The following is a 27323-nucleotide window of genomic DNA, read 5'->3' as shown; positions in this document are numbered from 1 at the left end:
TACCAGCACATATACACACACAAAAAACAACCCCCTCCCCCCTAACAAAACCCACTAATTCAGGACCAAAAGGAACAGAGTGCCTGAGAGGCAAGGAGTTCCTAATGCCAGTTCTGTCTTCATTCAGCTCTAGGCCTCTGACTCAGTTTCCCCTCTACAAAGTGTGAGGACAGTCTGATGGAGGTTGGACTTTACTGAGAATTCAGTATTGAGAGGTTAAGGGACCTGAGTCCTCACCCGTTGGCTCTTGACTTCTGACCCCTGGAGCAGGGAGGGGGTGGGAGTTGAAGGCCAGGGTATGTAAAGGGGCAGTACAAGAGAGACCCATCTTCTGCCTAGGACCACTGCCCCCTAGTTTTCCAAAAAGGAAGTGCGCCTCTGCCAGGTACCTGCCCCTCTTTCTGGTCTCTGGCGCCCCCCTGTGGTTCCTTCTTGCCCTCCTATGGATGGCAGTTACCCCAGGTCTCCACTAAGAAAGGCCCAAGAAGCCCTCAGGTGAGAGCCTGGAGGGCGACTTGTAACCTTCCAAACTCCTGCGCTCGCCCTCCCTGAACATGAACACCAGTTGGCAGTGTTGAGAACTCTCAGATCTGAGTTTGAATCCTGGCTCTTGTTCTCGGCTGACAGAGGAGAAACATCCCTGATTCCCCATTTCAGGTTTGTGGGCCCTCTGGGCCAGGGTCTCCGCTATCGGGGGAGATCTGTCCTTCTGAGAACCACCCTCGATTGCTGCCCGGAGGTGCCCAGCTCCGCTTTGCAATCCTTCAGCGTGGCTTTTCTCACCCCGGGGAACCTGACCCTGGTCCCTGGCCAGGAACTCCAAGACCACTGTCGGGTCTTTTAATGAGAGAATGCTGTCTGAAGCCATTAAAACGCCCCTCCTTTGATCTCTCCTTTTGGATGTTCTCACAGTTCCGCGGCGTCGGATCCAGCCCGGCGTCGAGTCCAGTCCAGCTGCACACAGCTGGGCAGAAATCAGAAATATCACTGGACGGAGCCAGTCCCTCCCCTCCCCTCCCCCTGCCTCTCTCGCCCTCCACATTCCAGGTCGGGGCCCCGCAGGCCCTGATCCCGCTGAAAACCTTTCGAATGTCTGCACCCCCTCCTAGGGTCTGGCTGAGGGTCCCCTCCCTCCCCGCTTCAGTTCCCCTGGGTCCTCAGTATGCCCCTCTGCTAGGTGGGTGTGCCCATCCTACCCCACCTGTCTCCAGGGTAGCTACAGAGAAGCAAAAAGTGAGACCGATCATAAACTTTTTGGGGGGAGGGGATGGGAGGGGGAGGAAGGCGTGTTGCCAAGCCCGGCGGGCGGACCCCGGAAGGGGAGAACTACAAATCCCATCCGGCTCTGGGGCCCGGGCCGGCCCCAGCCCCCTCTCCCTGGGCCACAAGAAGAGGCGGCCGCGGGGACGCGAGGGGAGTTGTAGTTGCCCTACCTAGATCAGACCAGGTGAGAGTCCAGGCCTGGCTGAGCCCGGGACGCGCACGGATTTGGAGGGGGGAGGTCTTTCGCGACCCCAAGGGCTCCCCCCTCCCCTTCCACCCGGGCTCGTCCCGCCCCACCCAGGAGTTACTCTTCGCGGCCCGCCCCGCCACTTCCTGGCCGGAGTCGGCCCCGCCTCCGCGCGCCTCCGCCCGCCCACCTCCACCCTCAGCCGAGGCTCCCATTGGCCGGCGCGCACCTGCCCGTCCGTCTAGGGGCGGGGCAGAGGGCGGGACGCGGCGCCCAGGTGAGGGCGCGCAGGCGGCGGCGGAGGAAGGTGACAGCGGGGAGGGCGGGAGGGTGGGGGGAAACCGCGCTGACGAAGCTGAGGAACCACGGACGGGCGGACGGACGGACGTGAGGACGGACCGACCGACCGACCGACGATCGACAGGCGGGAATGTGGACGACCTGGCTCTAGCCCGGGCGCAGGGCTCCAGCCGCAGCCATGGAGCAGCGGCTTCGCGCGCTGGAGCAGCTGGTGCGGGGCGAGGCCGGCGGCGGCCCGGGACTCGACGGCCTCCTGGATCTGCTGCTGGGGCTGCACCACGAACTCAGCAGCGCCCCCCTGCGCCGGGATCGCAACGTGGCGCAGTTTCTGAGCTGGGGTGAGTAGCCGGGACAGCTAGGGGAGTGGGGCCTGCGGGAACCCTGCGCGACCCACTCCACGCCCTCCCACAGGGACGCACACCCCGGGGACGCCCCTCGAAGGCAAACCCCCAGCTGGCTCTGGCACGTGCCACCGGACCCCTGTGCACACTCACCTGCACTCCTCACTCTCACAGCCTCGTTCCCTCTGCCAACCCCGCATCCAGTACACAACACACCACTCGCGTACACAGACACCAACTTACTCCCTGTTGTAAACCCTGTCTACCCCTGTACACATCCCCTGCCACATCACACGCAGGATTTTTCCGTCACACCTCATACCCCAGGCAGAACACACAACCACGCACGCAGATGTGCACCTCCCACAAACACAAACTTTCTTACTCTCCTTCGTTCCTTATGGATTCGGTAAAGGGGCCCAAGGAGCCCCCACAGCTCTGCCAAACACACCGATACGTGGGTTTGGACATTTGCAGACACTCCCCAACGTCCTGTACACAAGTCTGCCACAGCCTGGACTGAAGCTGGTCCCCCAGGGCTGGGGCAGGGGGCCTGACTGGAGATGGGTCTTCACCCCTTCCTGGTTGACTCATTGGAATCACTGGGAGTGGCTGTCTAGGGTGACCCTGAACCCCGTGTGGGCACAGGCGCCAGCACAAGGGTTCCCTGGTCAACACCTGGCAGGGCCGAGGGGGGAGGGCATGGGGATCAGGCCTGAAGGGTGGGGTGAGCTGGGATGTTTGCCCAGTGGGCAACTAGCGTTCCTGGCGCTCCAGAGCTATGGGCAGGCACAAGGCTCAGCCTGGCACCGTTGGGGGCCTGCCCTTCCTCCCTGCCACTTGTATCTGGGGGGAGGGCAGTTAGAGAGTTCCTGTTGCCTGCCTGTTTCCCTGAAAGTTTCGAATGTTTTGTGTGTGTCTGTTGTGTGATGACTGTTGTCATCACCCACCCACCCAGCCCGTGACACCCACGCCCACATGTGTGTGTGTGTTTGGACACACGCATGTTCTGTTCCTCCCTGCCTGCCTCCGGCACCTCTGCCTGGGACCCCAGCATAGGGGCCCATCTGTTGACATCTCCCGAGGTAACTCGAAGGGCGTGACTCACTCCTCTTGCCACAACTTGTCCTTGCTCCTGCCCAGAGCCCCCATCCCCCCTGGCCAGGCAGCGGGGAGTGGGCATCTTGTCTAAAGCATTTGGGTCCTCCTACGTCTGGGTCCTGGGCTTTGACCCATGTGGCTGGTGGGTCGCCAGTCTGGCCTTGGCTCCCCCTTGAAGCCTGTGCCTGGCTGTTCCTCCCCAGCTCCATGGGCAGACTTGGGAAAGAGACAATTAATTTCTGTAATGAGGTTTCCACACCGCCCCCGCTGCGGGGGCTCTGCCTGATAAACCTGTGGAGCAGCTCTCTGTCCCACCCACAGGCCCGCCCAGCTGGCAAGGAGTTTACCTCCTGGCAGGGGGAAACTGAGGCAAGGCAGCAGACCACAGTTGCTCCCAATGCAAACTGGGCATTCCTGCCTACCTCAGCTCCCAAGACCCACTCTGTCCCCCTGGCCTGTGGCTACTCTAGACCTGGGGAGGGGCTGGGAGGGGCTGGAGAGGCCCTTTGTCCAGGAAGGGCCAGGCAAAAGCCCCATCCAGAGAAGAAGGCAGGGCTGAGCGGCAGAACTCTCAGCCCTGCAGGGAATCCTGAGTGCTCACACCTTCAGGTGCTGCTGGCATTGGCCACCAGGGAAAGGTTTTCTGGCCCTGTTTCTTGAGTCTTGTGAGTACCTGGGCAGACTGGTATCTGTGCCTCCAGACCCAGGGGGCCCTATTTAGGGAGCGCAGAGCCTGTCTCCCCAGAGCCCTGCAGAGTTGCTCTTCTCCCTGCCTTCTGGGCTGCCCCAAGCCTTACCTCCAGCCAGGATCCTCGGTGTCTTTGGGGTCCCCAGACCCAGGCCCACAACTCCTAAATGGCAGAGAAGCCTCTCTGGGGACAAGGAATGTCACCCGTCCAGTTCCCCAAGACAGGCCCCGGCCTGGCCCTGTTAGGGGCCTAGAGCTGTGAGCTACAGGTGGGAAAGGTATCCTCAGGGTGGCCTGGCCAGCCAGGCCCAGGCCCCAGGATGTCGAGGTCCCATCATCCTCTGGGCTAGAAGCCTCCTAGAGACTGGGGAGCCAGGGAGAGCTGGGTGATTCCAGGTGATCCTGAGCTAGGACCCTTAACTTCTGTGAGTCCTGATCATGGCTGAACAGGTTCCAGCTCCTATCAGCCCCTTGGCTGGGCTGTCCCTGGGGACATCCCTGCCCTGAACTCCTGGAGTCACAGCTCCTGCTTTTCCAAGGAGAGGTTGCTGGGACCCTCCTAAGTGTATACACTGAACCCCACTCTGTCCCCTTCCCAACAGCCAGTCCCTTTGTAACAAAAGTAAAGGAGCTACGTCTGCAGAGAGATGACTTTGAGATCTTGAAGGTGATTGGCCGTGGGGCCTTTGGAGAGGTGAGCAAAGTGTCTGGGGTGGGGAGGGGGCAGCGGGAAGAGGGGGTTTTTGCCTGGCCTGGCCTGACCACAGTTCCTTCCTGTGGCCTCAGGTTGCTGTGGTGAGACAGAGGGACAGTGGGCAGATTTTTGCCATGAAAATGCTGCACAAGTGGGAGATGCTGAAGAGGGCGGAGGTCAGTGTGGGACTCAATCTGGTGGGTCTTGGGCACCCTGCAATGGGCACAGAGGGTATGTGCTGCCAGCCAGACCTGTGGGGATGCCCAGGGGAAGTAGTGGCATAGGGGACCTGGGCAGGCATAAGATGCCATCTCAACATTCACCCAGCTCTTATTCCTTCCTTGGAACAAACCTTTTTTTTGGGGGGTGGGGGCTTGAACTCTGGGCTTGGGCACTTGTTCCTGAGCTCTTCATCTCAAGGCTAGTGCTCTACCACTTGAGCCACAACACCACTTCCAGTTTTCTGAGTGGTTTATTGGAGATAACAGTCTCAAGGACTTTCCTGCCTGGGTGAGCTTTGAACCATGATCCTCAGATCTCAGCAAGCATAAGCCACCAGTGCCCGGCTAGAACAAACTTTCCTAAGAGCAAATGGAGTTGTTCCCATTTTCTCAATGGAAACACTGAGGCTCAGAACCGTGAAACATGGGCTCATCCAAGGCCAAGCCAGGGTGGTACAGAGTTATACCCTTAATCAAAGCATCTAGGCCTATGAGTCCTACTCCATCTTGTTTGGAGGAGTTGGGGTTCCTAGGCTCTGACCCCATTCCACCCCTGCTCCCCAAACCTGTTGCAGACAGCCTGTTTCCGGGAGGAGCGGGACGTTCTGGTGAAGGGGAACGGCCACTGGGTGACGGCTCTGCACTATGCCTTCCAAGATGAAGAGTACTTGGTGAGGAGAGTGGAGGTGGGGCTAGGCACTGGCCTAGGGACAGAGGAGGCCTTCACAGGGAGGGGCTCTGAGTCCAGCCCGGACCTGGAGCTTCTGGACCCGGAGCCTCCTGTCTATGCCCCAGCTGGGAGCTGTCTGGAGATAACAACCCTGTCTTGCCAGAATCCTACGGGTCTGGTGTGAGGTGGACAGGTGCCCCTTCTCCCAGAGTGATCCCTAACCCTACTCACTGCCCTCTAGTACCTGGTGATGGACTACTACGCTGGAGGGGACCTCCTCACACTGCTGAGCCGCTTTGAGGACCGCCTCCCACCCGACCTGGCCCAGTTCTACCTGGCTGAGATGGTGCTGGCCATCCACTCCCTGCACCAGCTGGGCTATGTCCACAGGTGGGGTGCCCATCCCCCTGCCGGACAGCCCTGGCTACTCCTCAGGGAATGCATGGTGTTTTCTGTACACTTGCCTTGTGCCCAGCTCCCTTGCCACGTGGGGTACTTCCTTTGATTCTCCCTCCCAAAGCCCTGTGTGGTGAGGGCCACCAGTGGTCCCATTTTACAGTTGAGGTCAGAGATAAGCCTGGCTAAGTTGGCTCAAGATGATCCAGCTAGGGCTGGGAAGGGGGCTCAGTGGTAGAGCGCTTGCCTTGCATGCATGAGGCCCTGGGTTCGATTCCTCAGCACCACATAAGCAAAAAGAAAAAAGCCAGAAGTGGCACTGTGGCTCAAGTGGTAGAGTGCCAGCCTTGAGCTGAAGAGCTGAGGGACACACCCAGGCCCAGAGTTCAGGCCCCACGACCGGACCTAAAAACAAAACAAAACAAAACAAAAAAGATGACCCAGCTATGGGGCTGGGAAGGTAGCTCCGTGGTAGAGTGTTTGCCTTGCATACATGGGGCCCTGGGTTCGATTCCTCAGCACCACATAAGCCGAAAAAGCCAGAAGTGGCACCGTGGCTCAAGTGGTAGAGTGCTAGCCTTGAGCTAAATTGCTGAGGGACAGTGCCCAGCCCCAGAGTTCAGGCCTCGCAACTGAAAAGAAAAAAAAGACGACCCAGCTAGCAGGTGGCTGAGCTATAGTCTTCACAAAACCAGTCTGACTAGCCGGGCGCTAGTGGCTCACGCCTGTAATCCTAGCTACTCAGGAGGCTGAGATCTGAGGATCGCGGTTCAAAGCCAGCCTGGGCAGGAGAGACCGTGAGACTCCTATCTCCAATAAATCACCAGAAAACCGGAAGTGGCGCTGTAGCTCAAGTGGTAGAGCGCTCGCCTTGAGCTGAAGAGCTGAGGGACAGCGCCCAGGCCCAAAGTTCAAGCCCCACGACCGACAAAAAAAAAAAAAACCAGTCTGACTTTCTTTGGGAGGGTGGGGGTGGTTCTGAGGTTCGAACTGGGGACCTTGAACTTGTTAGGCCTGATTGCTCAGCAAGCATTGCTCTTACAACTTAAGCCCTGCCTCCAGCCTGACTTTTCACTGGCTTTTGTGCAGATAGAGTCTAGCAGACTTTTCTACACAAGCTCTCTTCAAAGTCCTCTGGATCTCAGCCTATTGAATAGCCAGGATTATACTTGTGAGCCACTGACTCTTTCTCCTGGCTACTAATCACTAACTTCCACACTCACGTGCATGTACTCACAAGAACACCTGTGAAGCCAGATGCTGGTAGCTCACACTTGTAATCCTAGCTACTCGGGAGGCTGAGATCTGAACTTCTCAGTTTGAAGCCAGCCACCCCAGAAAAGTCCATGAGACTCCTGGGGCTTGGACTCAGGGCCTGGGCACTGTCTCTGAGCTCCTTTTGCTAAGGCTAGCACTCTACCTCTTGAGCCACAGTGCCATTTCCAGCTTTAACTGTCTATGGGGTACTGAGGAATGGAACCCAGGGCATAATGCATGCTAGGCAAGCACTCTTACTACTAAGCTACATTCTGAGCCCTCATAAGACTCTTATCTCTAATTAATCACAGAAAAAGCTAAAAGTGGAGTTGTGGCTCAAGCGGTATAGTACTAGCTTTGAACAAAAGATGTTCAGGGACAGCACCTAGGCCCGGAGTTCAAGCCCCAAGACCAGTAAAAAAAAAAAAACATGTATAAGCATTCATGTGCCATTGCACATCTACCTAAACTCACATCCAGACACAGACTGAACACCTCTCTCGTTGCCTCCCCCAGGGATGTCAAGCCTGACAATGTCCTGCTGGACATGAATGGCCATATCCGCCTGGCCGACTTTGGCTCCTGCCTGCGTCTCAACAACAGTGGCATGGTACGAACCCCACTCACTGTAGGAGCCAGGAACATTAGGTAGATGAGATCCTGGCCTAGTATTAGGATCCCAGGTGGGGGGGTGGGGGGGAGCGAGGGGGGCGGAACTATTGTGGCTTTGCCCCTTGGAGAGTAAGTGCCAGGCTCAGGCCTGGGTCATCACGAGGGGTCAGTAGGCCTAGCAAAACTGGAAGGTGTCATGGCACCTACCTACTACTACTGCAGGTGGATTCATCGATAGCAGTAGGGACACCGGACTACATCTCCCCTGAGATCCTGCAAGCCATGGAGGAGGGCAAGGGTCACTACGGCCCACAGTGTGACTGGTGGTCACTGGGAGTCTGTGCCTACGAGCTGCTCTTTGGAGAAACGCCCTTCTATGCTGAATCCCTGGTGGAAACCTACGGCAAGATCATGAACCATGAGGTCTGGCTGCCAGGCTCTGGGATACCAGTGGGGGCGGACAATGAGACCCTCACATTTTATTAGAGATGCCTATGGGCCAAAGTGGACTCCCATCCTGACCCACCTGACTTCTGACCCACAGGACCATCTGCAGTTCCCTTCAGATATGCCTGATGTGCCAGCCAGTGCCAAGGACCTCATCCGCCAGCTGCTGTGCCGCCAGGAGGAGCGGCTGGGCCGCAGCGGGCTGGATGACTTCAGGAACCACCCCTTCTTTGAAGGTGTGGACTGGGAGCGGCTAGCAACCACCACTGCCCCCTACATCCCTGATCTGCGTGGGCCTATGGACACCTCCAACTTCGACGTGGACGACGACACCCTTAACCACCCAGTAAGTGGCATAGCAGAAGGGTGTGCGCTAGCAGGCTGCAGGTACCTCCAGAAGTTCCCTAAAGTGGGGCTGGGAAGGTGGCTCAGTGGTAGAGTGCTTGCCTTGCATGCATGAGGCCCTGGGTTTGATTCCTCAGCACTATACAAGCAGAAAAAGCTAGAAGTGGTGCTGTGGTTCAAGTGGTAGAGTGCTGGCCTTGAGCTTACAAGCTCAGGGACAGTGCCCAGGCCCAGAGTTCAAGCCCCACAACCGAGGAAAGAAAACAAAAACAAAAAGTGAAGTTCTCTAAAGCACTTACACTGGGCTGCGGTGAGAACTTTGTACCCCAAAGGTCCATGAGAGCTATGATTTATCTGAATTGGTTCACTTGCACTGAAGCGGATTATACCAAGTGAAGGCCCTTTGACCTCAGGTATCATCCTGTTAACCAGAATTCATACGAAGGAGCCTCAGGGAGACCCTGACCTCAAAGATTCATGGGAGTTATAGGCCTTTTTGTGTGTGTGCTGATACTGGGGCTTGAACTTGGGACCTTGTACTTTCAGCTTCCTTGGTCACAGCTGGTGTTCTGCCACTTGAATCATTTCTCTAGTCTGGCATTTTTGTGGTTAACTGGACTTTTCTGCCCAGACTGGCTTTGAACTGCGGTTCTTCAGGTTTCAGACTCCTGTGTAGCTAGGCTGTGGGCAGAAACCACCAGTGCCTGACTTGTGGCACCTCTACCATTCTAGTAGAGGCTGTGTCAAATTTACACTTGAACAGGAAGAAGTTGTCATCTGTGGGAGTCTTCTGTCCTTGAGCCTAAGCTGGAAGCCATGCCTGCTGACTCTGACTCTCCTTCCCTTTTCTGTAGGAGACCCTGCCACCACCCTCCCATGGGGCCTTTTCGGGCCACCACCTGCCATTCGTGGGCTTCACCTATACCTCAGGCAGGTAAGTCTGCTTCTCACATCCCTGCTGCCAGGTTAGGGACATACCCCATACAGATCTTGGGAAAGGGGACCGAAGGGCTTCCAGACCACTGCATGTGACATGTGCTCTGAGCCTCAGTGTCCGGGTCTGGCTGTGGCCATGCTGTGGCATGCGGCTGCCCAGCACTGCAAATGTATTAGACTCATAGTCAGAGGCCTGGAGTGTGAGAGGCCCCTGCTGTTCGAGTCTCATTTTGTGCCTCTGTAAAATAGGCAGGTGGATCAGCATTCATGGGGCCAGCAGGAGCCTGGACTGCTCCAGATGGAAGGAGCACTCTGGGCAGCCCTCACCAGCAGGAAGAGGCTGTCTTGTTATCTTCATTTTTCTGAGAGAAACTGAGGCTCAGATGAGCTAGATGATGTCCAAGGTCACAGCTTGTGATGGCAGGGGCCTGGAGTCTCCTAAGGGCAGTTTCAGGAGACCGGGGCCTGGGACACGGAACCAGCACACGCTGGGTATCTCTTAGATGAGTGAATGAGTGGATGCAGGAGGGTGGAAGGGGCTTTGGGTTCTGCCAACGTGTATTTCCTCTGTCCTCTCCCAGTCCTGGTCCTGACAGCAGCTTTGAGCCTGTGGCTGCCCCAGAGCGGAAGCAGGGGAAGGTCGAGCTGCGCTGGAAACCTCAAGGTACAGGAACAACGGGATAGGGCTAGGTGTGTGGGCCCAGGTGCTTTACTGCAGACCTGGACACTCACCTATGGGACTGTCCTGTCAGAGGCCCCGCCTGGCCCCTCAGAGCCCCAGGAGCTGGCACAGCTGCAGAAGGAGGTGCAGAGTCTGCGTGAGAGACTAGCAGGTACCCCTTCCCATCTCAACAAACCCGAGGTCCCTGGCTCTTGGAGCTTCTGCTCTGTACCTGCTGTGTGTTCTGAGGGAAGTAACTTAAATGTTCTAAGCCTACCCATGGAAAATGACCTAGGGAGACCACTCAGCTGTAGGGAAGGCTCTGAATCTTGTGCTTGGAGTATTAGATTGAGTTTGGGTTGGTTGGTACATCCGGGTCTCAGTGACTGTTCCCGACAGAGATACTGAGGGACAACAAGGCCTCCTTGTCGCAGACGGACGGGCTTCCGGCTGCCAGCCCCAGCCAAGACAGTGACCTACAGCAGGAGAAGGACCGCCTTCAGCAGGTGAGGCCACATGAGGCAGGTACACGGCCCGGGGCTCTACATCAGTGGCTGATACCCTGATGGGCTTTGTCTTCCTGCCCTGGCTCCCCAGGAGCTGGCTGAGGTGCGGGCAGGGCTACAGGTCCAGACTCGGGAGGTGCGCAGAGCCCAGGGCCGTCAGGAGGAGCTGCTACAGAGGCTTCGGGAGGCCCATGACAGAGAAGCAGCCACAGCCAGCCAGATCGAGGCCCTGTGCTCACAGCTGGAGGAAGCTCAGGATGCACGCAGGGAGGTGGGTGATGAAGGTGGGAAGAGCTGGCTCAAGGATGAGACGGGTGGGGCGGGGCACCGGGAGACCACAGCCTCTTTGTGTGTGTGTCTGTGTGTCTGTGTGAGTCACGGGGCTTGAACTCTGGGCCTGGGCACTGTCCCTGATCTCTTCAACTCAAGGCTAGCACTCTACCACTTGAGCCACAGCCCCATTTCCAGTTTTCTGGTGGTTCATTGGAGATAAGAGTCTCACAGACTTTCCTGCCCAGGCTGGCTTTGAACTGCAATCCTCAGATCTCAGCCTCCTGAGTCGCTAGGATTACAGGTGTGACCCATCGGTGCCAGCCACAGCCTCTTCTTGACCCTCAGTGGCTGGGGAAGCTGTGGGTGCGTGGCACGGTGGGGCAGAAGGGCTGGGGTGGGCCAGGTCCGCATTAACCTGCCTCGCATCAATGGCAGCTGGAGGGCCAGGTGGCCGCCCTGAGCCAGGAGGTGACACGACTCCAGGGACAATACAAGCAAAGCCTTGAGAAGGAGTCTTTGAGGCCCAAGGTACCAAATTTCATCCCAGGGGTAAGAAGCCCCCTTGGGGTCAGGCCTGTGCCTCAGGGTGGGCCATGGCCGATGAGTCCCTGGCTGACCCCTTTCCACATCCTCAAGACTGTCCACACAGCCTGTGAGACCAACGGCACGGGACCACCGGAAGGGGGATCTCAGGAAGCCCTGCTGAGGCAGGAAGTGGCAGCCCTGAAGGAGCAGCTAGAGCAGGCCTGCAGCCGAGGGTGAGTGGCCAGCAGGAAAGAGGGGGGCGGGGCAGGACAGGGCAGGGCCAGGTTGGGCTGGGAAGCATATCAGTACCTTCTCCTTGGCCTTTTCTTCCCCATGAGCAGCGGGAAGGAGGAGGCTCTGTGCCGGCTGCAGGAAGAGAACCAGCGGCTGAGCCGGGAGCAAGAGCGGGTGAGCCGGGTAGAGGACACATGAGCAAGAGGGCATGTTGGGCGTCTGGCAGGGCGGGTGGGCAGAGCTCTAGGGTCCCTGGTAGTAGACACACTGTCACTGTAGCAGATGAGGAGGGACCGTGTTCGGTGAGGCTCACAGGGGTGGAGGGAGCTGCGGGGAGGCTGCGAGGGTCCCCAGAACTCACCTTCTGCCTGGCCTCCAGCTGGTGGAAGAGCTGGAGCAGGAGCTTCAGAGCAAGCGGCGTCTGGAGGGTGAGAGACGGGAGACGGAGAGCAACTGGGAGGCTCAGATCGCAGACATCCTCAATTGGTGGGTGTCACCAGGGCTGAGCCTTTGGGGGTGGGCATAGTGGGGGCCTGGATAGGGCTGGGCCCAGCCCATGACGCAGAGCCCCATCCCATTCAGGGTGAATGATGAGAAGGTCTCCAGGGGCTACTTGCAGGCCCTGGCCACCAAGATGGCTGAGGAGCTGGAGTCCTTGCGGAATGTGGGCACCCAGACACTCCCCACGCGGCCCATGGTAAGCCTCCGGGTCGCGGTGAGGGTGGCAGCGCATTGGGCCTGGCCAGATGGCATGGACAGTTGCCTACTTTGGGGGGGAAGAAATTTCTGAGGCAGTGTGGGGGGGGGTCCAGCAGGTGCCTTACTGGGGTATCCCTTGGCCACCAGGACCACCAGTGGAAGGCCCGGCGGCTGCAGAAGATGGAGGCCTCGGCCAGGCTGGAACTGCAGTCAGCACTGGAGGCTGAGATCCGCGCCAAGCAGGGTCTGCAGGAGCGTCTGACACAGGTGCAGGAGGCCCAGCTGCAGGCAGAACGGTGAGGACAGGGATTGGGCTCTGGGGGGGCCAGAGCCACGGACAAGGCCAATGGGGAACCATTATCTCCTTACTGCAGACGCCTGCAGGAGGCTGAGAAGCAGAGCCAGGCCCTGCAGCAGGAGGTGGCTGAGCTGCGTGAGGAGCTGCGGGCCCGTGGGCCAGGGGGTGAGTGCTCCCTGTGCCATCTCCCTGCACCAACTCCCTGCTGGGGGGGGCGGGTCCTGTGACTGTTGTCCTAGATGCTGCTGCTTACCCTAGGACCCCACTGGGCCAGTCCCCCAGCCATGGTCACCCCTCCCCTCTTACAGAGATGAGAACTGAGGCCCCCACTGGCCCCTGGTTTCTCAGTGCACGGACCCCCACCTCCAATGACACATGCCCTTTCTCTGCAGACACCAAGACCTCAGGCTCCCTCATTCCCTTCCTGTCCTTCTGGAACACAGAGGTAAGAACCCGCTAGTGGAGAGGAATCCTGGAGGAAGGCACTGGGGCAGGGTGGGGTTGGACTTTGTCCCTTGCCCATCTCCAGAAGGACTCTGCCAAGGACGCTGGCATCTCAGGAGAGGCCCCACGGCCTGGAACGGAGCCAGAGTTGAGGCCCGAGGGCCGCCGCAGCCTGCGTATGGGGGTGAGGATGGGGGAATGCACAGGGAACTGGACCACACCCCGCTCGAACTGTGCCCTTCTCACTGTTCACCGCCACCCCTCTACCCCTGCAGGCTGTGTTCCCCAGAGCTCCTGCCGCTACCACCATCCCTGCAGAAGGTCCTCCTGCTAAGGTTAGTGCCTACAGGGGCACAGTGGGGTAGGGCACCAAGCTAGCCACTCAGCAGAACTCCTGTGTGCTGGATTTTTCTGCCCTTCCCCCCCTTCCCCCGGGGGTGAGGGGGAATGGAGCATCATCTCTAGCAGATCCCATTTAGTGTGATAATTGTATCTGCAAGTGTTTCTATGTGTTTGGGGTACTGGGGATTGAGCCCAGGGCCTTCCTTGCCCTGGCATTGAATTTGACTCACTGGGGCTCCAAGTCAGCACCATACCTGATTCAACCCTTTGTTGGCCTGGCTGCTCTGGGATGGGGCACAGACCCTGCCCTGGGAGGCCATGGCAGTCGTGGGTGATGGTATACTGCCCTCCACAGCCTGGCTCACATACACTGCGTCCCCGGAGCTTCCCATCACCTACCAAGTGTCTCTGCTGTACCTCGCTGATGCTAGGCCTGGGCCGCCAAGGCCTGGGCTGTGACGGTGAGAACTGCAACTCCCCGCCTTCGCCCCTCCCACCCCACCCTAACCCCCGCCCATGGGCTAGAAAGGTGGCTCAGTGGTAGAGTGCTTGCCTAGCATGCATGAAGCCCCGGGTGCGATTTCTCAGTACCACATACACAGAAGAAAGCCTGAAGTTGGCGCTGTGGCTCAAGTGGTAGCACTAGCCTTGAGCCAAAGAAGCTTAGACACAGTGCCTGGGCCCTGAGTTCAAGCTCTATGACAGACAAAAAAAACAACTCCCCCAAGCGCTCCTGCCTCAGCGCCCGCCCCCCCCACCCCTGCAGTGTGACCCTAACACCCATCCATAGACAGTTCTCAACTCAGGGTTACTGGTCAAATTTCCCACCGCTCAGTCTTCTTTTCTCACTTGATGAGCAATGGGTGATGACAATCCAGGCACCCCTGGCTTCAACGATATGGACCTAGGAAGACCCAAGTCCCTATCCCAGGCTGCCCTCACCCAGTCTCACCCATCTGATTTCTCTGTTCTCCCCACAGCCTGCGGCTACCTCTGTCACTCAGCCTGTGCCCCCCAGGCCCCACCCTGCCCTGTGCCCCCCGACCTCCTCCGAACAGCCCTAGGGGTGCACCCGGAAACGGGCACCGGAACTGCCTTTGAGGGCTTCCTGTCGGTGAGCTGTGGGTGAGGAGACGAGGAGGACAGATGAGGGTGTCTAGGACGTGTGCACTCCTCCACATCCGCCTCCTCCCGCCAACAGGTGCCACGGCCCTCGGGTGTACGGCGGGGCTGGCAGCGGGTCTACGCCGCCCTGAGTGATTCCCGTCTGCTGCTGTTTGATGCCCCGGACCCTCGGGTCAACCCAGCGAGCGGGGCCCTCCTGCAGGCCTTGGATCTGAGGTGGGTGATGGGGGCAAGGCCTAGTGGTAGAGGAGACATCCGGGTAATCCAGCCCAATCTCAGACATGCTCTGTGACTTTCCCCAGGGATCCCCAGTTCTCAGCCACCCCTGTCCTGGCCTCAGATGTCATCCACGCTCAATCCAGAGACCTGCCACGCATCTTTAGGGTAAGTGCTCTGAGCAGGATGGACCCAACCACCACTCAGCCAGCCCCCTCTCTCCACATGGATGGCTCCACATGGTAGCTGTCATCCTGCAACCTCCCTGAGCTTGCCACTTGGGAATCCAGCCCTGTCCTGCCTGGTTTAAAACTCTTGGATGGCTCCCTGGTGCCCTCAGGGGCTCCTGACTAAGGCCTTGAAGCCCCATGGATCTGAGCTCCTACAGCTTCCCAGAATGCCTTGCACCCACATTTTATCACCTTCTTGGTCCTTCTTTCCCCTTTGCACAGAATCACCAGGCCCCAGCCCCTCCCCTATGGCACTCATCCTGATGAAGGATCCTTACTGTGTTCTTACACAGTCCTTCCCCCATTACGTAGATCATGAGGCTGTGGGATTGCGCATATGGCTTGTCTGCCACCCCAGCATGCAGTCGTGGCTAACAAACACCAGCTAGAAGAGGAAGAGAAGGAGAATGGAAGGCTGGCTCTTGGCCTTCAGCCCCTTAGCCTGGCTTCTTTGTCTACAGGTGACGGCCTCCCAGCTAACAGTGCCCCCCACCACATGCACTGTGCTGCTGCTGGCCGAGAGCGAGGGGGAGCGGGAGCGCTGGCTGCAGGTGCTGGGCGAGCTGCAGAGGCTGCTGCTGGACACTCGGCCCCGGCCGCGGCCCGTGTACACCCTCAAGGAGGCCTACGACAACGGGCTGCCACTGCTACCCCATACTCTGTGCGCCGCCATCATTGGTGAGCCTCACCCCAAAGGAGGTGGTCTGAGCAGGGGGCAGGGAGGGGCTGACCAGGCCAGTCACGAAGATGAAGCCATGAGCTGGGTGCTCAGCCTTTCACAGGAATCCCCTCAGCTGTCTTCCGGGTGGAGCTGTGGGAAGAGCCAGGGGCTAAGGGGGCCTGGCTTCCTGTCACATCATTTCTCTAGGCCTCAGGTTCTGCTCTTTCTGAAAGAATCGCAAGGAAATGGAGAGTCCTTGTTCTGGCTGTCTTACTAGTAGCTGGATGACAGGGGCAGCCCCAGAGCCTCCTGGAGCTTCTGAACATGTCTCACATGGATCAACAGATGACATAAGGCCTGAGCAGGACCTACATAAGGACCTACATGAGCCTACAGGCAGCCCCTCAGGGTGGGGCCACAGGACAGGCTGAGCTGGGCCCCGGGAGGATCTAGGAGCCAGCAGAGATAAGGGTGTTTATTGAGCAAGGGGCTCTGCTTGGCTACTCATAGCAACTCTGTGTACATAGGGGAAACTGAGGCTCCAGGAGGTGACCTGATCACCCTGACCCCTGTCACCAAGGTCCTTCCCCAGAAGAGCAGGGTCTAAGCTATGGGAGGAAAGGGGACCAGGGGTGGATCACCACCCCTCCCTGTTACTGCAAGAGAAACTGAGGCTCCAGTCAACAAGGTGGCCCTGGGCCCTCTCTGACCCCTGACCCTCTCCCTCCCTCTATCAGACCAGGAGCGGCTTGCCCTGGGTACCGAGGAGGGGCTCTTTGTGATTCACCTACACAGCAATGGTACACGCAGGGCTGGAGTTGGGTGGGGGTGGGCAGAGTCAGCCCCAGGGGACCGAAGAGGAGGTGGGCTGCTTCTCACCCACTCTTGCTGTCTCTTACCAACCCTGCAGACATTTTCCAGGTGGGGGACTGCCGGCGGGTACAGCGACTGGCCGTGAGCCCTGCTGCGGGCCTGCTGGTGGTGCTGTGTGGCCGAGGTCCCAGCGTGCGCCTCTTTGCCTTGTCGGAACTGGAGAGTTGTGAAGCGTCGGGTACCAAGATCCCTGAGTCCAGAGGCTGCCAGGTGTTGGCAGCAGGGCGTATCCTGCAGGCCCGGACCGCCGTGCTCTGTGTGGCTGTCAAGCGCCAGGTGCTCTGCTACCAGCTGGGGCCGGGACCAGGGCCCTGGCAGCGGCGCATCCGGGAGCTTCAGGCACCCGCACCTGTCCAGAGCCTGGGGCTGCTGGGTGACCGGCTGTGCGTGGGTGCGGCTGGAACCTTCGCGCTCTACCCGCTGCTCAACGAGGCTGCACCCTTAGCGCTAGGGGCTGGCCTGGTCCCCGAGGAGCTGCCACCATCCCGTGGGGGTCTGGGGGAGGCGCTGGGCGCCGTGGAGCTCAGCCTCAATGAGTTCCTGCTGCTCTTCGCCACGGCCGGAGTCTACGTGGATGGCGCTGGCCGCAAGTCACGCAGCCATGAGCTACTGTGGCCAGTGGCTCCCACGGGCTGGGGTAAGGCTGGTGAAGAGCACATCTGCATTGGGGAAGGTACCTGTGGTGCATCAGAGGAAGGCAGAGTCCTGCCCAGATTCTTCTTTTTTTTTTTTTTTTTTTCAGTTGTGGGGCTTGAACTCAGGGCCTGGGCACTGTCCCTGAGCTCAAGACTAGCACTTCCACTTTGAACCACAATGCCACTTCTGGTTTTTGAGTAGTTAATTGAAGATAAGAGTCCCCTGGGGACTTTTCTGCCTGTGGCTTCAAGCCACAATCCTCAGACCTCAGCCTCTTGAGTAGCTAGGATTATAGGCTTGAGCCATCTGTGTCTGGCTTACCCAAACTCTTGAGCTTCACACTGGAGGCTTCGTTGTGTTCTGGGTGGCTGTTTGTGGTTCCTCTTTAGTGCCTTCCTGACTTGACTGGTTAATTGGAGATGAGAGTCTCTCAAATTTGTCCGCCTGGGCTGGACTCAAACCTTGATCCTCAGATCTCAGCCTCTTGAGTAGCAAGAATCACAGGTGTGACCCAGGCTCCCCTGCCCTTTTATTCAGAGCTCTGTCTCAGATCTTATCATTATCTTCATGATGGCTTGGTGTGCAGAGGAGGAGGGGGAGAGGTATGGTTTCTTTATCCACACCTAGCACCAACCTCTAAGCAAGTGCTTAGGAGCTCCGGATGTCTTCAGGAATGAATGAATGAATGAATGAGGCAGGGACAATCTGATACCTTCCTAAGTAACAAGTGTGCTGGGGCAAGACCTGGGAGAGTCAGCCAGAACTTGCTTCCTGAGCCGTGACTCCCATAAGGTGGGGCCTGTGGGCGGGGCTAGCAGAGATGTTCAGCCAAAACTGCCCCAGGCTCTCCCTCTCCAGCTGGAGGACCTTGGCCATAACTTGGCTCTGGGGTTTCCATTCTCTCATCCTTAGGTTAGAGGTGTTAATAGCTCCCACTCAGAGTTGTTGGAGAAGTGAGGGAGAACAAACCCTGGGAGGGTTTGGAGCTGTGTGGGACTCAGAGTGCTCTGCAGTTTGTTTATCTCATCTGTTCTAAGTAGCGTTGGGTGGGGCAACTAGAATCTTCAGAAGGACCTTTGTGCTGTGACAGGACTCAGGGTGTTCCTGCTGGAGCCCTGGAGGAAGTGAGCTCCAGAGGCTCCCTGGCTTGCCAAGAGCGGCACAGAATAGGCAGTGTCTCACCTGCAGGCTATGCAGCCCCCTACCTGACAGTGTTCAGTGAGAACTCCATTGATGTGTTTGACGTGAGGAGAGCGGAATGGGTTCAGACCGTGCCGCTCAAGAAGGTAGAGGCCTGCCCAGACCCCGGGGGCTGCACTGGGGTGGGCTTGAATGGCACCGCCTGACTTCTGCACCTGCTGCTTCAGGTGCGGCCCCTGAATCTAGAGGGCTCCTTGTTCCTCTATGGCACCGAGAAGATCCGCCTGACCTACCTCAGGAACCCATTGGCAGGTAAGGGAGTGCGTGCCAGCCCAAGTGTGTGTGTGTGTGTGTACATTCAGCTGTGCAGGAGGGGCGGGGGAAGGGTTGACCCTGAGCCCCAGCTCCCTGGGGCTCTGGGGACTTGTGAGCAACCCCTACCTCCCAGGTTTTCTCACAGAGAAGGATGAATTTGACATCCCCGACCTCACTGACAACAGCCGGCGCCAGCTATTCCGCACCAAGAGCAAGCGCCACTTTTTCTTCCGGGTGTCGGATGAGCAGCGACAGCAGCAGCGCAGGTGCCAAAACTGGCTGTGGCCAGGCGGGGCTTTCCAGCCCAGGGGCGGGCCTAACCATTCTGGGGCGGGCATGGAGGGCCAGGAAGGACTAAGCTTTGCTGCCAGGATCCTTACACCTTCTCTACCTTCAGAGAGATGCTAAAGGATCCTTTTGTGCGCTCCAAGCTCATCTCACCGCCCACCAACTTCAACCACCTGGTGCACGTGGGCCCTACTGATGGGAAACCCAGTGCTAAGGACCTGCCCCGGGTGAGTCCTCCAGAGCCAATCACCAGCCTTGTTGATGATGTTGGCCAATCACAGGCCTCTGTGATTACCCGGATGCTGAGGCCTGTGGCTCATCCCTCTGATAAACCCGAACCGCTGTTCATCCACAGCAGGAAGGCCGGTGGCGTTTTTTTTCCCTAACCTGTTGTGCTTCGAGGTCCCAACCCCTCATCTGTCCCCTGGCAGGCTCCAGAACAGAAGGGAAGAGGGGCCCGCGGCTCCAGCTCCCAGAGGCCGCACAGCTTCTCTGAGACACCACGTCGCCCAGTGTCCATTGGCAATGACGGACTCCCTGGAGACGCAGACCACAGTGAGGCTAGCCCCACACTATCACACACCTCCCCCAAAATTCCGCCTTCTTTGGACTTCCCCCCAAATCTGACTCAGGCATTTTGTTGTTGTTGCTCTCCCACCTCCCCCCTTGCCGTCCTGCTCCTGGAGCAGTGAAGAGGAAGCCTTGGACATCACTGTCCAGCGAATCAGTGTCCTGCCCCCAGGGATTGCTGAGCCCTGCTGGGTCCTTGATACAGGTGAGGGGGCGGGGCTTTCCGTGCCCCATTCAAGAAGGAACAGTTGTTTTGCACTGCCTTCACAGGAAGCCAGAGAGAACTAGCTGAACCTATAGGCAAGCAGACTTACCTGCGGGAGTCAGCCTGACCTAGAGAGGACTAAACTCTCCATTCTACCTGTGCACCCCCAGCAGGGAGGTCAGCCTCCCTGAGTATGTCTCATAAAATGAATGGTTACCCTGAGGCCTGTGTGAGGTGATGATGTTTGTCACAGGGCCTGGCCTGTGGAGGAATGCCCCAATGGGGAACTCTTGGGAGATTATCTATCATCTATCTGTCTGTCTATCATCTATCTGTCTGTCTGTCTGTCTGTCTATCTATCTATCATCTATCTATCTTCTATCATCTATCTATCTATCTTGTTTTTTTTTGGTCCGGTCGTGGGGCCTAAACTCTGGGCCTGGGCGCTGTCCCTCAGCTCTTCAGCTCAAGGCTAGTGCTCTACCACTTGAGCCACAGCGCCACTTCCGGCTTTTTTTTCTGCTTATGTGGTGCTGAGGAATCGAACCCAGGGCCTTATGCATGCAAGGCAAGCGCTCTACCACTGAGCCACCTTCCCAGCCCCTGTCTATTTATCTTGTACTGGCTCAGAGCCTCTTTTTTTTTTTTTTTTTTTTTTTGCTAGGCAGGCACTCTAGCATTTGAGCCATGCTCCTAGCCCATTTTGCTGAATTTTCAGATAGGATCACATATTTGTGTTTGGGCCAGCCTTATTTTTTTTTTTTTTGGGTCCGGTCGTGGGTCCTGAACTCTGGGCCTGGGCGCTGTCCCTCAGCTCTTCAGCTCAAGGCTAGTGCTCTACCACTTGAGTCACAGCACCACTTCTGGCTTTTTTTTCTTTTTGCTTATGTGGTGCTGAGGAATCGAACCCACGGCCTCAGGCATGCAAGGCAAGCGCTCTACCACTGAGCCACCTTCCCAGCCCTGGGCCAGCCTTATTAAGCCCTCCATTTTTCTACCTCTGTCTCTTGCCTAGCTGGGATCACAGGTACATGCCACCATACCCAAATGGCTTGTGGAGATGGAGTCTTGTTAACTTTTTTTCCACAGGCTGTCCTCGAGCCTTGACACTCACAGTCTTCACCTCTGGAATAGTCAGGACTGTAGGCCACTATTCCCATTTACTTATCTATTCATTTATTTATTTTACTTGCTGGTACTACAGCTTGAACTCAGGGTCTGGGCACTATCCCTTAGATTTTTTCACTCAAGACTTAGGACTCTACCACTTGAGCCACACCTTCACTTCTGGTTTTTGGTGGTTATTTGGAGATAAGAGTCCCATGAACTTTTGCTGCCCTGGATGATTTTGAACTTTGAACCTCAGCTCTAAGCCTCCTGAGAAACTAGGACTACAGGCCTGATCCACCCTGGCCTGACTTTTGCTTTGCTACTTCTCTGTCCTCTACTTTATTAACACCTAGGCTGCGCCACCATCGCCTTCAAAGAAGGTGCACACTGTCCATCTGCCCTTTCCTATGGTTTCTTTCTCATTCATTGGAGGGCTCCGTCATTCTCTTGCCTGTTTGTTGAATGATGGTAGTGAAATGGGGTGAATAAGCAGCGGGACTTTGGTTTGTTCAGGGTTGAGTAGGAGTTGTCTAGGTTCTTCCGATGACTCAGCCAACCTCTACCCTGCCTCCCAGCTTCTTCCAGGGCCCTGTCACAGCAGGCGATGGGGTGAGGGGGAAACTCTGGGAAGCATTGGTCTGGGGAGGAAAGAGTTCTCCCTTCTTCCTGCCTGACTTCCTTTTCCTTCTCCCACAGGTCTCAGAGCGGCCTCGAAGCCTCCCACTAGCCCCAGAATCAGATGGTTCCCCTTGATGCCCTCTGGCAGGGCCCACCCCATCCCAGGACAGAAAGACATGAGGGAGCACAGAACTTGAGGGGTGCCATACTCCGGCTGGTCCGGGACACATGGAAACTTGGTGTCAGAGGGTCCTGGGCGCAGCAATGCCTGGAGGCTGGTCTGGGTTCCCTGTCCTCATCCTGCCTTTCCCTTGGCTACCAGCCCCAGCCTGGGCTGGCCGCTGGGAATATAATGGCCCTGGTGCCCAGGGATGATAGTGCCAAAAGTCTTCTTTCCAGTGCCATGCCCTGGGAAGTTTGGAGGAGTCAGGATGAGGAATGGAGGACAGAGTCCCTGGGAGCAGGTCAGGGGTCTTATGTGCACAGTGGCCCCTTGCTTAGGCCAAGGTGGGACATGTCAGGGTCTCTGCTCAGGGTCAGGGTGGAGAGGACAGGGTCTGATTCACAGAAAAGGACAGGCAAGGAGGAAGTAGGATGTAAGTGGAGGTGAGAAAGAGGCAAGCTGGGAGAGAGGAAGTGGAGAACAGGAAGCAGAAGCATGTAATAACTGGAAGGAAACAAGCCATTCAGAGGAGGAGAGATAAGAGAAGATTGATGGAAAAGAGGAGGTGGAGAGATGAAAGGAGAGTTGTGGAAGGAGGGGAACAGGGAGAGAGCCCAGGCCCAGGGACCTTTCCCTGAGCAAGATTTAGTGGAATAGGTAGCAGGACCGGCATTGTTGGCTAATCTGCCCAGGCAGGGACGGGATGGGGAGGGTATTTATAAGGGCTTCTTGGTGGGAGATGGACCCCTAGAAGGGGCCACTTTGGCCCTTTCCAGAAAGGGAGTTCCTTTTTCTTGAAGCTTCAACCAACTGTATTAGGGGAATATAGGGGGCGTTTTATTATTGATCACAGTCTTTATTATTGTTATTATATTACTATTTTTATGAAACCTCTCCCTATGAAAGTCTAGGGGGCAAAATGAGTATTTATCTCTTCAGATGCCACATTTCCCAGGAGGGATAGACCCTGATGCTCTGTGATGCAGCCAGAACCCAATAAAGACAACTTTGTAAGCTGCTGGCCTCCCTGCCTGGGTCTGTCCTACTGGGATTTAGAAAATGGGCTCAAGTCGGGCGCCCCTGGCTCACACCTGTAATCCTAGCTACTCAAGAGGCTGAGATCTGAGGATCACGGTTCAAAACCAGCCCTGGCAGGAAAGGCCGTGAGTCTCTTATCTCCAATAAACCACTAGAAAACCGGAAGTGGCGCTGTGGCTCAAACGGTAGAACGTTCGCCTTGAGCTGAAGAGCTGAGGGACAGCGCCCAGGCCCAGAGTTCAAGCCCCACAACCAACCAAAAAAAAAAAATGGGTTCAATTCCTCAGGACCACATACACAGAAAAAGCCAGAAGTGGCGCTGTGGCTCAAGTGGTAGAGCGCTAGCCTTGAGCAAAAGAAGCTCAGGGACAGTGCCCAGGCCCAGAGTTCAAGCCCTAGGACCGGCAAAAAAAAAAAAAAGAAGAGGAACAGGAAAAAAAAGAAAGAAAATGGGAGGGCAGGAGCTAGAGAAAAATGTGGGTGGTTTAAGACCAGATCTCCTGCCAGCCACCCCTGGCTCAGGCCTGTAATCCTAGCTACTCAAGAAGCTGAAATCTGGGGATCATGATTTGAAGCCAGCTTGGGCAGGGAAGTCCATGAAAGTATCTCCAGTTATCCACCAAAAAGCTGGAAGTGGAGCTGTGGCTCAAGTGCTAGAGTACTAACCTTCAGCCAAAAAAAAAAAGGTAAGGGACAGCATTAAGTTCAAACCCTAGTATCCACACTGCATTTTCAAGAATCAAATGACACAGCCAAATAGGGTAAATTAAGACAGTGTCATGGGGCAGGAAGCGTGGGCAGTATTAAAGCAACCTACCAAGGAGCAGCAGTGCCAGGGCCTGGGCAGCAGTGACCCCAGGCAGCTGGCCAGGAAGACAAAGGGGTGGCCAGACCGGAGCCCTAGCTTGTAGTAACAACCTTGGCCAGGCCTGAGAAGGAAGATAACTCCCCCACCCTACTCTGCTCCCAGACTCCACTTTTCTTCTGCCTGCCTTTGAGAAAAGCCAGTCCATCAGCCAGAGCCCTAAGACCTCAGGCACTGCAAATAGTAGAGGGCAGCCTTGGGCACACATGGAGCAGGGTGGAGAGAGTAGAAGGGAATCGGAGGCCACTGAAGAAATCTGGCACTCCACTGCCCACCCAGGAGAGGATGCTGAGAAAAGGAGGGAGAGAAGAGGAGAAAGGCCTCAGGAAGCTTACTTGTTCATAGCTGGGGTTTTCTAGAACCAGGCAGCATGCTGGCCTGAGAGCTGGACTGGAAGTCCTGAGTCCTGGGATCAGGACAGGACCCAGAGGGTAGGAGGCTGAGCTCCAAGGCTTATTTATGGCAGGATTTAAAACTGGAAGAGCTGGGCACCAGTGGCTCACACTTGTAATCCTAACTACTCAGGAGGCTGAGATCTGAGGATCATGGTTCAAAGCCAGCCTGGACAGGAAAGTTTGTAAGACTATCTCCAGTAAACCACCCAAAAACTGGAAGTGGTGCTGTGACTCAACTGGTAGAGCACTAGCCTCGAGCTGAAGAGCTCAGGGACAGTGCCCAGGCCCAGAGTTCAAGCCCCACGACCAAAAAAAAAGATACTAAAACTGGAGGAAAGTATAGGACCAGTCTAAAGTGCCTGGTTGGGAATGGAGGTTGGAGGTTTGAGTTTGAGGGCCTGATTAAGAGCCCAGGCTGGAGAGTTAGATACTCCGGATTATAGTCTATGCAGTCATGAGTAAGTTACTTGCCCTCAGTTTCCCTATTTATAAGTAGGAATCATAAAACCTATCTTATGAGATAGTCTGGTGATACTTCAGTAAGTAATGATATACAATGCCTTTGGTATCAAAAAATGCTTCCTCTGCCTTTTGGGGTATACAGATCTATAGACAGGGTCTAGGGATAAGGGATAAGCAGGCCTCTGGAAAGCTAAAATCTGGAACCCTGGGGCCAGGTTCCATCAAATTGGAGAAGTGGCTGCCTCCTCCACACCCAGAAACAGACCAGCCAAAAGACTTTCAGAGGGTATGGGAAGGTGGCTCAATGGTAGAGTGCTTGCCTTGCATATATGAGGCCCTGGGTTCAATTCCTCAGCACCAAATAAATAGAAAAAGCTGGAAGTGGCACTGTGGCTCAAGTGGTAGAACGCTAGCCTTGAGCTGAAGAGCTGAGGGACAGCACCCAGGCCCTGAGTTCAAACCCCAGGACTGACCAAAAAATAATTATTTTGCCCAAACCAGGCACCACTGATTCACACCTGTAATCCTTGTTACTCAGGAGGCTGAGCTATGGGGTCGAGGTTTGATATCAGCCTGGGCAAAAAAGTCCATGAGACTCTCTTTTCTTTTCTTTTTGGTTGGTCGTGGGGCTTGAACTCTGGGCCTGGGCTGTCCCTGAGTTCTTCAGCTCAAGGCTAGCACTCTACCACTTGAACACAGCACCACTTCCGGGTTTTTGTTTTTGGGTTTTTTTTTTGGTCGGTCGTGGGGCTTGAACTCTGGGCCTGGGCGTTGTCCCTCTGCTCTTCAGCTCAAGGTGAGCGCTCTACCACTTGAGCTACAGCGCCACTTCCGGTTTTCTGGTGGTTTATTGGAGATAGAAGTCTCACAGTCTTTCTTGCCCGGACTGGCTTTGAACAGCGATCCTCAGATCTCAGCCTCCTGAGTAGCTAGGATTACAGGCGTGAGCCACCAGTGCCCGGCTTTTTTTTTGGTTATTAATTGGAGCTAAGACTCTCGGGATTTTTCTGCCTGGCCTGGCTTTGAACCACAATCCTCAGATCTCAGCCTCCTGAGTAGCAATCCATGAGACTCTTATCTCCAATTAACTAACAAAACTGTAGCTCAAGTGGTAGAGCCCTAGCTTTGAGCACAAAAGCTCAGCGTTAGTCCTAAATTCAAGGAGTCCCAGGACTGTCGTACACACAAAAAAATTATTTGGGGGCTGGGAAGATGGCTCAGTGGTAGAGTGCTTGCCTTGCATGCATGAGGCCCTAGGTTTGATTCCTCAGCACCACATAAATAGAAAAAGCTGGAAGTGGCACTGTGGCTCAAGTGGTGGACAGTGTCCCGGCCCAGGGTTCAAGCCTCATGACCGACCAAAAAAACATTTTGCCCAACACTTTATATTGGCAAATTCTAAACCTCCAGGAAGATGGAGAATATGAGTTCCATATTCTCTTCATTGGGATCCCCTATCCAGGGGCTGTGGGTATGGCTCAGACACTGAATTTAATTCCCAATTTTGTTTTTTGTGCCAGTACTGGGGCTTACACTCTTGCTTGGCTTTTTCGCTCAAACTGGTACCCTACCACTTAATCCATCGCTCCACTTCCAGCTTTTTGCTGGCCAATTGGAGGTAAGAGTCTCAGGATTTTCCTGCCCAGGCTGACTCTGAACCGTGATCGTCAGTCTCAGCCTCCTTCCTGAGTAGCTAGGATTACAGGCGTGAGCCACCAATACTTGGCTTTTTTCTTTTCATTTAGCTCAACATGTGTGGCTCATGTCCGATTTCTTTTTTCTTTTCTCTTTTTTTTTTTGTCAGTACCAGGGTTTGAACTCAGCACACTTGGCTTCCTTACTCATGGGTGGTACTCTACAACTTGAGCTAAACCTGCAGTCCAGCTTTTTGCTGGCTAATTAGAGGTGTTGTCTCTTGGACTTTTCTTCTTCATCTGGCTTCAAATAATAATCTTCTAGGTCTCAGCCTCCTGAATAGCTAGGATTATAGGTTCTTGGCTTCATTCTTCATTACCTCCCCCTTCCCTCTCTTTTTCTCTCTCTCTCCCAACACAATCTGTCATCCTCCTGCCTTAGCTTCCTGAGTGCTGAGTGTTTATACCACCATGCCTGGTCAACAGCTAGACTTCTGGGGTGAGGGGATGTTCTTTGGGCAGTACTGGGAATTGAAATCAAGGCTACAAGCTTATTAGACAAGCACTCTACCATATAAGCCATTCCCTCTGCCCTTGTTTTTGGGGTTTTTTTTGCTTTTTTTTTTTTTAAGATTGGGGAATCTTACTGGGTTTTTTGTTTGTTTTCTTACTATCTGATTTTGGGGGGGAGAGGGGCCAGTCCTAGGGCTTGAACTCAGGGCCTGGGTGCTGCCCCTGAGCCTCTCTGTGCTCAAGGCTAGCACTCTTACCATTGAGTCACAGGGTCACTTCTGGATTTTTATGTTTATGTGTGTACTGAGGAATTGAACCCAGGGCTTTGTGCATACTAGGCAAGCACTCTACCTTTAAGTCACATTCCCAGCCCTTTTTTCTGGGCCCCGGGGTAGGTGGAGGGTTGGTCCTCGGTCTTGAACTCTGGGCCTGGGCTCTGTCTCTGAGCTCTTGAGCTCCAGGCCAGTGCTCTACCACTTGAGCCACAGTGCCACTTCCAGTTTTCTGGGAGTTTATTGGAGATAAGCATCTCAGGGACTTTTCTGCCCCAGCTGGCTTTGAACAGTGATCCTCAGATCTCAGCCTCCTGAGTAGCTGGGATTATAGGCGTGAGCCACCGTCGTCCAGTGGGTCTTACTGTTTTATACAAACTGACTTTGAATGCTTATGCTCAAGTGTTTCTCCTGCCTCAGCCTCCCTGAGTAAACTGGGACTAGGTGTGTGAGCTTCTACGCCCAGTATTTAACAACCAGGACACATTAGTAAACAAAACACACGTATTACCTGTCCTATGGAGCTTGTATTTCAGTGGTAAGAGACAAATAAC

General features: G+C 55.9%; 1 protein-coding gene across 3 annotated transcripts; it reads left to right on the top strand.

The window, feature by feature from the left end:
* Positions 1-1790: 1790 nt before the first annotated feature.
* Positions 1791-22608, top strand: LOC138824277 (serine/threonine-protein kinase MRCK gamma-like). 3 transcript variants are annotated; one of them, XM_070018047.1, is made up of 37 exons: positions 1791-2088; positions 4483-4574; positions 4667-4750; positions 5371-5466; positions 5707-5855; positions 7635-7728; positions 7953-8153; positions 8275-8523; positions 9377-9456; positions 10040-10122; positions 10211-10291; positions 10519-10625; positions 10717-10896; positions 11334-11426; positions 11535-11656; positions 11765-11831; positions 12037-12143; positions 12240-12354; positions 12504-12652; positions 12731-12819; positions 13047-13099; positions 13184-13282; positions 13374-13433; positions 13796-13901; positions 14421-14554; positions 14642-14781; positions 14868-14949; positions 15473-15689; positions 16410-16472; positions 16583-17182; positions 18370-18467; positions 18549-18633; positions 18782-18902; positions 19034-19151; positions 19356-19479; positions 19614-19699; positions 21506-22608. In XM_070018047.1, exons 1-37 carry the CDS (start codon positions 1929-1931, stop codon positions 21560-21562), a joined length of 4641 nt encoding a protein of 1546 aa, XP_069874148.1. In that variant the 5' UTR covers positions 1791-1928; the 3' UTR covers positions 21563-22608. The 3 variants fall into 3 exon arrangements, with proteins under 3 accessions (XP_069874148.1, XP_069874147.1, XP_069874149.1); XM_070018046.1 differs by having other exon boundaries at positions 19611-19699; XM_070018048.1 differs by lacking the exon at positions 16410-16472 and having other exon boundaries at positions 19611-19699.
* The last annotated feature ends 4715 nt before the right edge of the window (positions 22609-27323 follow it).

This window comes from Dipodomys merriami, unplaced genomic scaffold (genome assembly GCF_024711535.1).
Source record: "Dipodomys merriami isolate MVZ:Mamm:240054 unplaced genomic scaffold, mDipMer1.0.p SCAF_128, whole genome shotgun sequence".
NCBI classification, from domain to species: domain Eukaryota; kingdom Metazoa; phylum Chordata; class Mammalia; order Rodentia; family Heteromyidae; genus Dipodomys; species Dipodomys merriami.
The sequence above is the reverse complement of the archived record's forward strand: the minus strand, read 5'-3'. Positions and strand labels throughout refer to the sequence as shown.

What these genes read in the sequence shown, in the direction of transcription:
- LOC138824277 (XM_070018046.1), top strand. Translation starts at nt 1,929, where the DNA reads ATGGAGCAGCGGCTTCGCGCGCTGGAGCAGCTGGTGCGGGGCGAGGCC. An exon ending in CAGCTGGGCTATGTCCACAG is followed by an intron (nt 5,856 to 7,634) that starts GTGGGGTGCCCA and finishes TGCCTCCCCCAG; the next exon opens with GGATGTCAAGCCTGACAATG. An exon ending in AGAAGGACCGCCTTCAGCAG is followed by an intron (nt 10,626 to 10,716) that starts GTGAGGCCACAT and finishes CTGGCTCCCCAG; the next exon opens with GAGCTGGCTGAGGTGCGGGC.